Source organism: Rhamphochromis longiceps, linkage group LG14 (assembly GCF_057381845.1).
Source record: "Rhamphochromis longiceps isolate RC_006_pf linkage group LG14, R_longiceps_female_GT1.1, whole genome shotgun sequence".
NCBI lineage: Eukaryota > Metazoa > Chordata > Actinopteri > Cichliformes > Cichlidae > Rhamphochromis > Rhamphochromis longiceps.
The window spans coordinates 9,939,940-9,953,056 of NC_140570.1; the positions used below are offsets into that span (position 1 = coordinate 9,939,940).

The following is a 13,117-nucleotide window of genomic DNA, read 5'->3' on the forward strand; positions in this document are numbered from 1 at the left end:
ACACCGCCACCATCACCATCACCACCACTCCACCTCCTCCTTCTCTGCACCTCCTCCTCCTCCGTCTCTCCTCTGGAGGCTGAAAACACCATTGCTCATTCCCAGCCGTGACATTTTCCAGCCTGTCGCCGTATGCTGAGCGGACAGCCAAACGCGAGGAGCCAGGAAAGGAAGAAGAAGAAAAAAAAAACTGGGGGGAAAGGAGGGACGCTGTCTGTGAGTCCGTCTTCCACAGCACCGAGCATCCCGACGCTCTGCGATCCGGAGCGAGACGCGCACCAGGCGGAGGCGAGGCGCTGCAGGAAGCCGCCGCTCCCTTTCACACCGGGGGATTGTGGACTACACAGGACACGGCGTAGGACAGGATACGGCGAGCGTTTACGTCTCGGTGGGACATTTTACACCATTTATTTGAGCCTCGCATTACTCCTCCTCATCCGGCAATAGCGTTTAATGGGCTGCTGGGATTATTATAGCGTTTATTAGCTATTATCTTACTATAAAGCATTAGGTCCTCCATAGAATATCAGCCGTCCATAAAACCTCTAGTCCCGTCGTTATGTTGTTATATAAAGCACGATGGACTCGGAGTAAACACACACACGCACACAAGGAGCAGGTCCTAAGTGTTTATATCCAATACCTCACGCTGTTGTTGAATCCCATGGGCTGTTCTTACAATTACAACTTAATTCACAATAAATATAAAAACAAATGCACTTTTATTTCCAGGACCCCGGAAGGACGAGGAAGGGAGCAAAGCACGCTGCGCTAGCCGAGCAGCGCATCATCATCCCCGGTGTAGGACTGGCTGTCGGGTCGCATGGAGAAGAGGGTAGGGCTGCTCTTTTTTTTCTTTTTTTTAATGAGTGAGGCAGACAAGAGCCTGTCTCGGCTAACATCGTTTTATCATTACAGAGAAGTAATTAGAAAACAGTCACAAAGGGAGCACATGGTAGGAAATCCTCTTGCTTGCAGGGCACATAAAAAAAAAGAAAAAATCAAGGCCCAGTGAAAGGAGAGCAGTGGATGTTTAGTAGGGGAAAGGACAGAACATTAATATCATTTCATGCTATAAAAACTCATCATAAAATATTCTGTATATAGCAGCTAAATGCTTACTTATAATCAATTTGATATTGATTCAAAGAACTTTTTGGCCCACCACTTTTAATCAACCATAATCTATTTCACGAGTTAAAATTCGGTCTAGTTTAGTTTATGCGATGCATAACTTGCAGTGTGGGAACCATAAAAGAATGTCCTTTTTTTTTTTTTGCGTATAGCCTAATGTCAGATAGGTTTAGAGTGGAGGTCATTAAGAGGCAGAGGAGAAGAGATGCAGCTCTGCAACTCGGTAAGTAGGTCAGTTTTTTTGCTACAGTGATTCAGAGGCTTGGTGGTGGTGGTGGTGGTGGAGGAGAAATAGGCTGACGGGCAGCAGGCGGACAGAGACCTCTGAATGGAGGAAAGCAAGTGTAGATATTCAGTGTGTATACAGAAAATCACTGCCGTGTGAAAACAGCGCAGACAGCGAGAGCAGCAGGGGCCAAACATGGACAACCACGTGTACCGGGAACTGCTTGCACACAGAGCCCATATAAAGAAACTGAAAGATTTTCAGATCGCAGAAATAAAATGGATACTTGCTGTATGGCTCATTTGTATATTGAGAGACAGAAGATTTTCACTGCTCCATTTAACGTTAAATGTTTTTATTCGGGTTCGTACAGTAATAACGCAGATTAAAAGAGAAAAGTTAAAAATTAAAATTAAACAATCAATTCAAATGGAAATCAGTGCTTTAACGTGTCTCTGCGAAAAACACGCCTATATTGTGGCGCTCCAGTCTATAACCTGCAACAGGTACGGGTATTTTACCCTCAGAAGAAATATGTAGATTTCGTTTTGGAAAGCTGTAGATAATCATTTCCATATCTTAGGCAAATTTAATAATTAATACAATTTTTAAACAGTGCATTATAGAAATATATGCTAAATCTATGTTCTTTCCTTGTGGAGGGTATCGCCCGCTGCTTGCGCTTTGCGATTTTTAAGGTTTATTGATTTTAGAAGAGCGTGGAAAATCTGAAGTTTAGCACAAAATTATCAAAAATATCCACACTTAGTTATTTTCCAGTAAAATGAAAGCAGGCTTGTACTTTTAAGCCCATAGATTAAATTGCGTGTTTCTTGTTTTAAAACACAGTTTTTAAATTTCAGTTTGAAAGAATTTATATTTACAGTTAAATTATTCTCCGCTGATAGAACATTAGCTTCTTTTGCTCAGCTTTACTTTCACATAGTGTCTGACATTTATGAAACACAGCATGTGCTCCAGGTTTCCTCTTTTAGAAAACTTTGCGTTACTGTGGCGCATATGACCATAGTCAAACAGCTCAAAGTCTCCTGTTAGGCCAGCTATAACTTCTTTTTTTTAAATATAATGAAAATGTTGTTCTGCCATCTGAATCCTGTTTACCGGCTCCGTGACTTTTCTGAAAAAAAGGGAACATTCGCGGAATTTGTCATCTCGACTTGTTCGCTTTGATCCGCCTTGACGCACGGAAACTCGATAGGGGCCGTGCGTAAAGAGAGACGCGCAATCTGATAGCGGTGATTGTGTTAATAGCCAGCCTCCATAAAAACTAGAAGGTGTCCGGGGACAGGGCCTCAGAGCAGGTGCTTTCTGTGATCCCGGTGGCCATATGTGAGGCTGAAATGCAACAATTTGATAAGGCGTTTAGGACAGTGGTTCCCAAAGTGGGGTCCGGAGACCTCCAAAGGGGTCCTAAAGAGGGGTTTTCATGGAAGGCATGTGCATGCGTGTAAAGAGGAATGATTTAATTTCTGTTTCATTCTTTTATGTAATTCCCAGAGGTTAACATTGAGGGAGAATAATTGCTTTTATACCAGGTTTCACTGTCTCACCACTTGCAGGTTATCTGCTTTTGCACTCTACAAATAAACATCACTGATGATCTGGAAGTGGACACTTCTGAGTAAAATAAATATAAAAATAATGTGGTTAATCAGAAACCTTTATTTGGAAACAGTCTGCGCAGTAAAAACCAGCCTAAGCGCATCATAACATTAATGACTGGGTTAAAATAACACTGAAGTTAAAGGTGTCCATGCTGGGGTCACTTGTCCCGTGCAGTCTGATCCCAGTGGCCCTTTGGGAGTGTAACAGGAGTCCCAGAAGCAGATCTTCTGACCTGAGCAACATCACCTTAGAGACTGAGTTTCAATAACTCAATAAAACTCACACAGAGACAGAGCAAGTTGGGGGAACCAGGGAGTCAGACATGTGGATTCATGACACGTATTTTGAGGGCTGCTGAGTGCACGATTGTCTCTGTGCATGTGTGAGTCATTGCGTCTGCAACATATGTCTGTGTATGATTCCCTCTGCAAGTGGGCCTCAGTGAGGCTGTCACACAGCAAATCATGAGAGATGTCTGCACAGCTACTGTCTTGTCTGAGTAATGCAACCAGGATACTGTATTAGCAGCTACAGGCTTGCTGTCTTTCTTCAAAGATGACATCGCCTTCTTTTGTTATCTCCTCCTCTTCTTCTTAGCTCACAGAAAGTAAACTTTTCAAGTAGTGAGGATAACTGCTTTGCAGCTCTGCTGCTGCTGCTTCTGTTTGGCTTTCATGAGTGTTTTAGGATCCTGGCATTGCTAGAATTTCCTTAAGTATCTCATCATTCTACCAAAGTGAAAAAAAAAGCAATTTTTCATAATTAAAGTGCATCTTTCCTCCTCAGATGATCCAGGCCATTTTTCTCATGAATGTTACATCAAACTGCAGTGACACTGGTTCGACAGTTAGTTTCAGATTAGCTAGGATTACTAGTTGTAATAGCACTTACACACATACTCAAACTTACAATATCAATATGCGGTCATTTTCCATTTATATAAATGACAGCATAAACAGAAGCATACAGATATAAACCCACATCAGGTCTAGTAACTGTAACTGTATATTAGACCGTTCCACTGACAGCCCGACCACATAATAAAATCCCAGTGTGATTTGATGTCAGACAGCCACAGATGTCCAACGTGTCTCATGTTTTCTGTCTTTTCATCTAATTGTGTTTCAGTATGAAGAGCTGGTGCACTACTCAGGGTCAGAGGGCATGTCGGTGGGGGGGTACGGGGATGAAGTCCGGGGGCTTCCTCCCCCGCAGTACGGACCCACCATCCCCGACTCCCTCAAACACCACAAGGACCAGATCTACGGGTAAGCATGTGTCAAAAAATGATTTAGTAGCCTTCCAGTGGCTAGAAAATTTTTAAGTACATGCACACTCTTATGAGATTAACATAAAGTATATGTTTGTGCTGAATATGAAAATACACATGGAGTGTTTATAGCTGTGTGCAACATAAATACTGCGGTTTAAAGTTTCTCTTAACACATGAATGTCAACTGTGACTGTGTTTATGTATAGTTTGTTAACTCTGTGTGTGTGTGTGTGTGTGTGTGTGTGTGTGTGTGTGTGTGTGTGTGTGTGTGTGTGTGTGTGTGTGTGTGTGTGTGTGTGTGTGTGTGTACAGTCACCCACTGTTTCCACTGCTGGCCTTAGTGTTTGAGAAGTGTGAGCTGGCCACCTGCTCCCCTCGAGACTCCACCTCCCTGTCAGCAACCTCCCACCTCCCTGGCATGACCAATCACAGCGACGTCTGCTCCTCCGAATCCTTCAACGATGACATCGCCGCCTTCGCAAAGCAGGTGAGCGGTGACTGTGAGGCCCAATCAGAGAACCAGGTCTCAGTTGATGTTGTTTGCTTACAGATTTTTTTAATACCGGGTTGCAGATTCGGTCAGAGAAACCCATTTTTTCTTCCAATCCCGAGCTGGACAATTTGGTATGATGCACCAACTAACTTCACACTTAACTCAGATTTCACATTGTGGGATATGTTTTCATAACTAAAGTGCATCTTTCCTCCTCAGATGATCCAGGCCATACAGGTTCTTCGCTTTCATTTACTGGAGTTAGAGAAGGTTGGTGAGACTGCATGTTGTTGATGTTATCTTTGTTTAGCATCATATTTCTTTTTATTAAACTAAACAAGAAAGGCAATAAGTCTGTAAAATTCTTATTGTTATAGTTATAATTTCTTTAAATTTGAAATATGTGCACCTGTCCTTTAATCTGTTGGTAGGCTTAAAGCTTAAAGCTCATTATTAGGTATTATTAGTATTAATTATTAAGTAAAAATCTGTAAAAATAAATAAATAAATAAATCTTTTTCCCAAGGTGCACGACCTGTGTGATAATTTCTGCCATCGCTACATCACCTGTCTGAAGGGCAAAATGCCCACAGACCTTGTGCTGGATGAGCGAGAGGGTGGGTCCAAGTCTGACATGGAGGATTTCACCGGGTCCTGTACCAGTCTGTCGGAGCAGGTGAGACGTTGGATGTTGATCGGCATGCTTATCACACATCCATCTGTGTCCACTGAGAATCCAGAGTAGTGCCCCTAGTGTTTCTCAATTCCCTTTTATTCCGCCTGTACTAGGAATTCCTCATCTCACCTCTGTCCTCCATCTTTCCCTGTGCCTGCAGAATGCATCGTGGCTACGAGAGCCAGATGAATGTGCCACTACTCCTCTGGGAACGCCAGGCACCTGTGGCCTACCTTCACACAGCACAGCAGACACCTGTAGTGATGCAGGTACACATACGCTAGCACAGATCTTAGCTGCATAATTATAATAGCCAAAGGAAGTCGCAGCTATGATATATCTAAAACCATCAGGGAATTAAATTTAACTCTTTCCCCAATCTCTGTACCCTCAATGATGTGTTTCTCAATATATATCTATAAATACTTAGTTTGATGGCCATAAGAGCAGGCTTCAGGTTTTTCTGAGGGTAGTCCTAATAAACTGTATAGGGAGAGGTCATTCTCACTAACGTCTGATGCACAGCCAGTCCTTTTGTGCTGGAAGCATGCCTGAAACATGACAGAAACCACTCAGTTTAGAGAAGAGACATAAGGGTGTTACCTGGCAGGTGTCCACAGGGTTAAAGAGTCAGAGTACAGAAAAGACAGGCAGATAGAGTGGAAAGTAAAAGAATCAGTCTGCGCAGAGCAGAGGACAATTTGTGCGTGAGACATGATCATATGTGTATTATTTACATGACATCAATAGTTAATGATGAACAGAGCTACTGTGTGCACCAGAAAACACTGCAGTGAGGAAGCAGACACAGGGAAAGCAGGTTACACATTCACTGTGTATAGTAAGAATATAAATAACTGTGTGTTAAAACAAGCCAGTATTATCATAACTACTGGTAGCTGCGTTGATAATCAATGAATCACTTTAGGTGTTTTTAAACAAAAATGAGAAACATTCTTCGCTTTCAGCTTCTTAAAGACAAATTACTGCCTTTCTCTGTCATTCGCAATATTAAATATTTCAAGCTGGATAGAAAAAATAGTTTCAGTGCAATAACTCTAGAAAATTAACCATCTTTCAACCGTAAAATGAATGACATGCACAGCAGTTATACTAAACTGTAAAATAATAGTTATGGTGAGTTTGATTTGTGAAAGCAGAGTGTGGTTTTAAAGCTGACGCAGTTTGCCTGTCTCGGGTCAAACACATTTGCTTAGTGGGCTCGCGTGAGTTGGGACCTGATAGATGCTGGCAGTCATTTAGGATGATGATGATTCCATGGTCTCCCTGCAGGCGATGGTCTCGATGGAGGCGTGGCCTCTCCCAGCACAGGTGAGGAGGACGAGACGGACAGAGACAGGAGGAACAACAAGAAGAGGGGGATCTTCCCTAAAGTGGCCACAAATATCATGAGAGCTTGGCTCTTCCAGCACCTGTCGGTGGGTTGGCTTTTCATCTACCTTCCACATTAAAGTGAATTATTACCCTTGAAAATATTGAATTTAAACGGTAGTTAAGTCATCCTTCCACACTGGTAACCAAACAAAGGAAGTCTGCGTGCTGTAATTAGTGAAAGAGAGGATTTAGCATGGAACAAAACGTCTATGACAGGAATAGAAAGAGGGGTGAATGGAGGTATAATGGAGGTCAATTAAATTAAATGAAAAATCTGGGATTAAGTGATTATGTGAATATGCTTGCTGCTGAATAATTGTGGAAGCAACAGAAATGGAGTGAGTAATTGTTGGTGAGCTGCTTGGATTGGTAATTAGCTACTAAATGAGGCAGGTCAAATGTTGCTTCACTTCAATTATTAAAACGTGTGTGTGAGTTAGAGAGAGATACTGAGATGGAAAGCGAGAGGGGCTGATGAGGGTGAAAATGGGAGTGCAGATGTTCGCTCAGACGGAAGGTCATCGATGTTCGAGCTGAGAGCTCACACACGTCGCTTTATTCTAGATTCAGGCCTCGAGATGATTCTCAACAAAAGCTGAAAAGATCACAGCGCAGAGTCTGGAATGTTTGATTTCTCTAACCTGAGCCTCGTGTGTCCTCCTGCAGCATCCGTACCCATCTGAGGAGCAGAAGAAGCAGCTGTCACAGGATACAGGACTGACCATCTTACAGGTCAACAACTGGTAAGTGTGCTCAACATCAGTTACATTTTTAGATGTGAAGCATAACCTTTACATTTTATGTTTCTTATGCCAAGATTTATTTTTATTGTGCATGTTACTAGTTTTGTGATTTGGTGCTATATGAACAGAACTGCGTTCCAGGGTTTAAACTTTGTCCAATAGTTACGCTCCTTTAGGCTCCGCCCCTCTGACGTTCATTGTTCCTTTAAAGTGTGGCAGGGAAAGGTTTTTTTTCCTTTTTCTGTAGGTTAAACCAGAAGTTAGCATCACCTTTGTTTTCTCCGCACAAAGCAGATTCTTGTTCTTTAATTATCGTGTAAAATAAAAGCTCATGGCATGTCAGCAAATTAATCTGAATGAATGCACATCTCTTTTCTGATCTTTGCAGCATAAGTGCAATTGGAAAAACTAAAATGCAGGCATTATGGTATAAACAAAACCACCTGGGTTCAGCGTAATGACGTTAATTGGCCCATTGTTAGTCAGTAGTGCTATTTTTTGTCATTATGCAAATGTGTGGGTGATTGAGCATGCATCCAGATTTCTAAAGCTTAAAGCTAGACCTTATTTCATCTTTCTAACCAAAGAGACCTGAATCCAAACGAGGGAACCAGAGGTGTAGAACTGCTATATCTCTTCTGGGTTTTAGGACTCGTTTCTCTGGTGCTCTATTGATGGAGATTTAAGATCCTCCCTGCCAGCATGCCCTGTTTTTAATGTTGTGTTGAAATTATGTTGCTGCTACTTTGCTTTGTGAACTTTTTTTGCAAGTTTTTATTCTACAAAGCCCAAAGTATTTTTTTTTTAATCCAGTTAAAAAGTGCACACAAAAAAAATTGATTTGAAAATAGACATTTAATGTACTTTACTGGAGTGTGCCGTGTAACAGGAAGCATTTTTCCCAAGCTGCAGTGCCATGTAATTCACAAGCTCTGTGTTCGGAATAGTAAACCAATAATCAAATAATCAAATTATTTAGTGCTCGCATCTTTCCTATACACTCTCTGAGCACACACACACACACACGCACGCACGCACACACACACACACACACACACACACACACACACACACACACACACACACACACACACACACACACACACACACACACAAATCCAATCAATGCAGATCAATCAATTATCACAGGGCTGATCGATACGTCCTTTGCCCTAACGCTGATTTACTCTGTCCTCTGAAAGGGTTAAGTGGTTGTAAAATGGAAAAGGTTAATAGTCTCCCGGTCAGCCTTTTTCTCCATTAACGGGTGTCTCTCTCTCTCTCTCTCTCTCTCTCTCTCTCTCTCTCTCTCTCTCTCTCTCTATCTATCTATCTATGTGAATGCTTCATACAGGTTCATCAATGCCAGGAGGAGAATAGTCCAGCCAATGATTGATCAGTCAAATCGCTCAGGTCAGTGTTTAGTCAGTCATTCAGTAAATCTAAATGTGTGCATATGAGTGTGTGTCTGTTGTGTATTTGTGTAAGAAGGCGTGTGTTGTCTCACAGGTCAGGGTGGTCCCTACAGCCCGGAGGGCGCGGCTCTCGGGGGCTACGGGCTTGACGGCCAGGCCCACCTCGGGCTTCGAACAGCAGGTACGGCAGAATTAAATACAGCTGAACTGCATTCGTCACTAGGAGCACAAACACTATAGTTTATTTTGACAGACACACACCGTTTGTGCTGCTGGAAATACTCATTAGCACACCAAATGTGGAGTTATCCATCTCTGAAAACACCCCCCAACAACTGCAGCACCAAGCTGAATCTGGAAATCATTATGTTATTATATTATGATATATTATATCTTCAACAGGAGCCTTTGGTTTTGGAACTAAATTAAGGAGGGAAGTTGAAATTATTAAGAAATGTTTGTTTTGGTCTTTTCAGTTTGCTGTAGAAGTTAGTATGAAGTATGAATCTATAGAAAATTACCAGCAACGCTGATTATGAAACGAAAATAAATGAAAATAAATAACATGGATTAGGTGAAATATCTATACATATTAAATAAAATATAACTACCTGCGTGGCTACAGTTAATTAACGACCCACCAGTTTCTTTTTCATTTTCATTTCTAGTTGAAGTAGAAGTTTTAAAGTTTGTGATTTTAATATTAACAAAAAACTTTGCCCAGCACTAAACACCACTCTGAAATACCAAACCCCGTGTCCTAAAATAAAGTTGTTAAAAAACCTCTTAAAAGTCAGCAGCAGTGTTCAAGGGACTGAAATACATGCTGTACAGCAGGGCAGTGTTTAAAACCTGCATACGTTTGTTTTTAAGTCTGACAGGGATGTTTCCTGATTTATAGAATATTGCAATGAATTATAACAATTATTTGTAGCTTTAATTGAAAGCTGTTACAAATTTCAAAGGATTCAGGTGCTTAAGAGGAACTAAACAGGTGAACCTGCACTGAATACCTGCGTCAGGTTCACATAGTTTCCAGTGCAAACCTATAATCCATTAATAATGTGAAAAGACTGATTTAAGACAGAAGGGAAGGGTCTTCTGTACTTCTGCATCTTGGAGGATCCTCGTAAATATTCCACTTTCTTCTCGCACCAGGTCTCCAGGGAATGTCCTCCCTGCAGGGTGACTACCCCGGCGCTCTCCTGTCCCAACCAGGCTATCCTCCCCACCCAGGACCGTCCCTCCATTCTTATCCTGGCCCGCACCCTCACGCGGCCATGCTGCTCCACCCGCCGCCTCATGCACACCCCGCAGAGCCGCTGCTCACCCAAGGACTGGACATACACGCACATTAGTTGTGGGAGGATCTGGGGTGTATATGTGGTGTGTGTGTGTGTGTGAGAGAGAGAGAGGGGTAATTGCCGTTTGAATGTGTGTATATGTTTGGAGGGATATGTATGCGTGTGTGTGTGTGAGTGCGTGCGGCTGATTATGTGTAATGAAGGTACACTATTTAAAGAAAAAAAGACACATTTCTCCAAAAGTTTACATTCCCCACTGAAAGACACTGACCTCAATGTAGCTGTTCCACCCTAACACACATGCACACAAACACACACTCACACAAGTGGATGTGACCCTTACACACATGCGTTAGTCTGGACCCACAGGTTTAAGCCATACCTCTTTCAGAGTAGAAGTGCTTCCTCTTCTTTAAATGACTCCACTGTGTCCTGTGGGTGAGACATATGCTTTAAACTACACTTCCCATCATGCCTGCTGAACCACAGGAAGACCCAGGGATTGGATCAGACACACCGATGAATACTCATCCCGGACTTTTTGCCACAGCACGGGGCTCGGGTCCTGTGAGCACGCCTTCTTCACTCCTCCCTGTCTTCCTACACATGTTTGACTGTCAGAGACTGAGACACACACACACACACACACTCCCCTTCACACACAAACTTTATTTAAAGCTTTGTTCTTTTGTTTTTTTGTGTTGTTATTTTTTTTGTTAGTTTTTTCTTATTCTATTTTTATATTTATGCACGCCACTCCAGGCGGCTGCAGCTTCACGTGAGTTTATTGAAATATTAGTGCTCTTCCTCAGCATGAAGCTAAACACTATGAATGACTTCCAGTCTGCCTCGCTATCGTACCACTGACCTCCTTAAGACGCCTGCAGGCGTCCGTTACCTTAGGATCTTTCCTATACACACGCACATACACACACATTGCAGTAAACACTACATTGAAAGCCATTGCAGCACGCACACGCACGCACACACAAAGTCCTCTGTAAGCATTTCTATTACAGTGTTGTCTGTCACAGCGGTGCGTGAGGGGAGCTGCAGCCAAAGGACTCTTTAAACATTCGGCTCCCTCTCCACTCTGCTTGGACTGCTGAAGTATTTCTGAATGATTATGATGATGAAGATGTTGATGGGAATACAGTTAAAGTATTAAAATCTTTTTATAAAACTTGAGGGTTTTTTGTCTTAAACCAGTAATATTATCACATGACATTTATTAGCAGGTTAAAATTAACTTTTGCAAGTGTTCCTTTATTTAAAAGCTTATCGTAACATGGTCGTAATGTCTGCATAAGCAAATTGTACGAATAATGATCAGAAAATTCATATTTGTCGTGAAGCAATGTGTTTCCCAGAAAAATTAGAAGACATCGGTTCAGTCAAGGCCACTGTAGTCAAAAGAAGACGGTTATTTCCATCTGCAGTGATTCATATTCTGGCATGGATCTGTTCTGGGATCTCTCCACTCTTGAGGAGGGGAGAGCAACACATCGCTGAGCAATAACAACAGGCCTAACACTGATTAAGTCATGCAGCATGAAAGGAGAAGCAGGTATCGGGGAGTGGATTGCAAAGCATTGCATTGCATTGGTTGAAAAGCAAATACATAAGCAAATGGTCACAACCACAGTACCATAAATGAAGCAGAAAGCACCCTAAAGATCTGCCAGCTGGACACATTGAAAGGTATCGATGATATGACATGATACTGATATAAGCTGATTTTCACCTCATTGTCTGTGAGTGTTCTCAACCTGGTCACCCCTTTAAAAATGATCTGGCACTCAAATGTGTTGTAAACTGCTTGTGTTTCTTAGATTTAAACGAGACAGTGGTTAAATCAAATGACCTTAAAATGAAATTCTTCAACTGTAAATAAAATAGTGTTGTTAAACTCCTTAAATTAAAGCTGGAAGCTCAAACTTCTAATGCTTTATGAATGCTCCATTTCACATCTACTGAGGTGATGTGAATAAAAAACGGAGAAATGTGTGCATCTGGTTTTATTTGGCACATACACAAGCCTGTGCAAAAGCTGAGTGATAATACGTCTGATGTACATAAAGGATAACCCAGACAAATGTCAAATTATGAACTCAGCTTTGCATTGCATTTCTATCGTATGCTGTAAAGAGCCATACATTCAGAGTGCAGGCTTTTTGATGAAAACACAGCCACTTATGAGTAAACACACAGCTCATTTTGCAGAAACAGTCATTTAAAAGTTTGGAGTTCCTTAAATGCATCTATTCTCCTCAACTATAAACCTTTTCTCTTATTGGTAGATATATACACATATGGCAATGGGACAGCAAAGCTAATGCAAAACAGCACCGAGAAATAAAAACAGCTCGTGAGATTTACAACAATCCGTTCCACTTAGAAAATGTGGAACTCCAGAGACATTCAAACATTCATAACAAACATCGCAGCCGCTGGCTTTTCTAAGAACCATTTTTTGAAAAATGGTGCGATCTTTCTCTATTTTCCACTCATAAGTCACGTCGGTGTCCTCTGACTATCTGTTTATCTGATGGAGGCCTCAGGCTGCAGCTGCAGTGATCTGTCACGCAGGCTGGATTATCACAGGGAGGAAAAAAAGAGTCCGAATTCTTAAATGTTTTATAGCGCAGACAAGAGCTCACATTCTTCTTTCCTGTCTGTTTATGCCATATTTAGAAGCACAAACACTTAAAACTTGAGCAGCCTGTCGCCTCACTTTCCCCCCTTAAAGCCTGGTAGACACCAATCCTATTCATAACCTTCACCTCTCTTCTACTTTAGGCCCCAAACATCCACACATAATTACACCGTTTG

The 13,117-nt window shown here is 41.9% G+C and overlaps 1 protein-coding gene across 3 annotated transcripts; it reads left to right on the top strand.

Moving 5' to 3' along the window:
- Nucleotides 1–11,471, top strand: meis3 (myeloid ecotropic viral integration site 3). Of its 3 annotated transcripts, XM_085381109.1 has the most exons (13): nt 1–388; nt 733–835; nt 4,115–4,254; nt 4,572–4,746; nt 4,833–4,883; nt 4,972–5,022; nt 5,279–5,428; nt 5,589–5,697; nt 6,722–6,867; nt 7,490–7,566; nt 8,921–8,979; nt 9,076–9,162; nt 10,140–11,471. In XM_085381109.1, exons 2-13 carry the CDS (start codon nt 824–826, stop codon nt 10,337–10,339), a joined length of 1,257 nt encoding a protein of 418 aa, XP_085237235.1. In that variant the 5' UTR covers nt 1–388; nt 733–823; the 3' UTR covers nt 10,340–11,471. The 3 variants fall into 3 exon arrangements, with proteins under 3 accessions (XP_085237235.1, XP_085237236.1, XP_085237234.1); XM_085381108.1 differs by lacking the exons at nt 1–388; nt 733–835 and adding an exon at nt 979–1,357; XM_085381110.1 differs by lacking the exons at nt 1–388; nt 733–835; nt 4,833–4,883 and adding an exon at nt 972–1,357.
- Nucleotides 11,472–13,117: the final 1,646 nt, after the last annotated feature.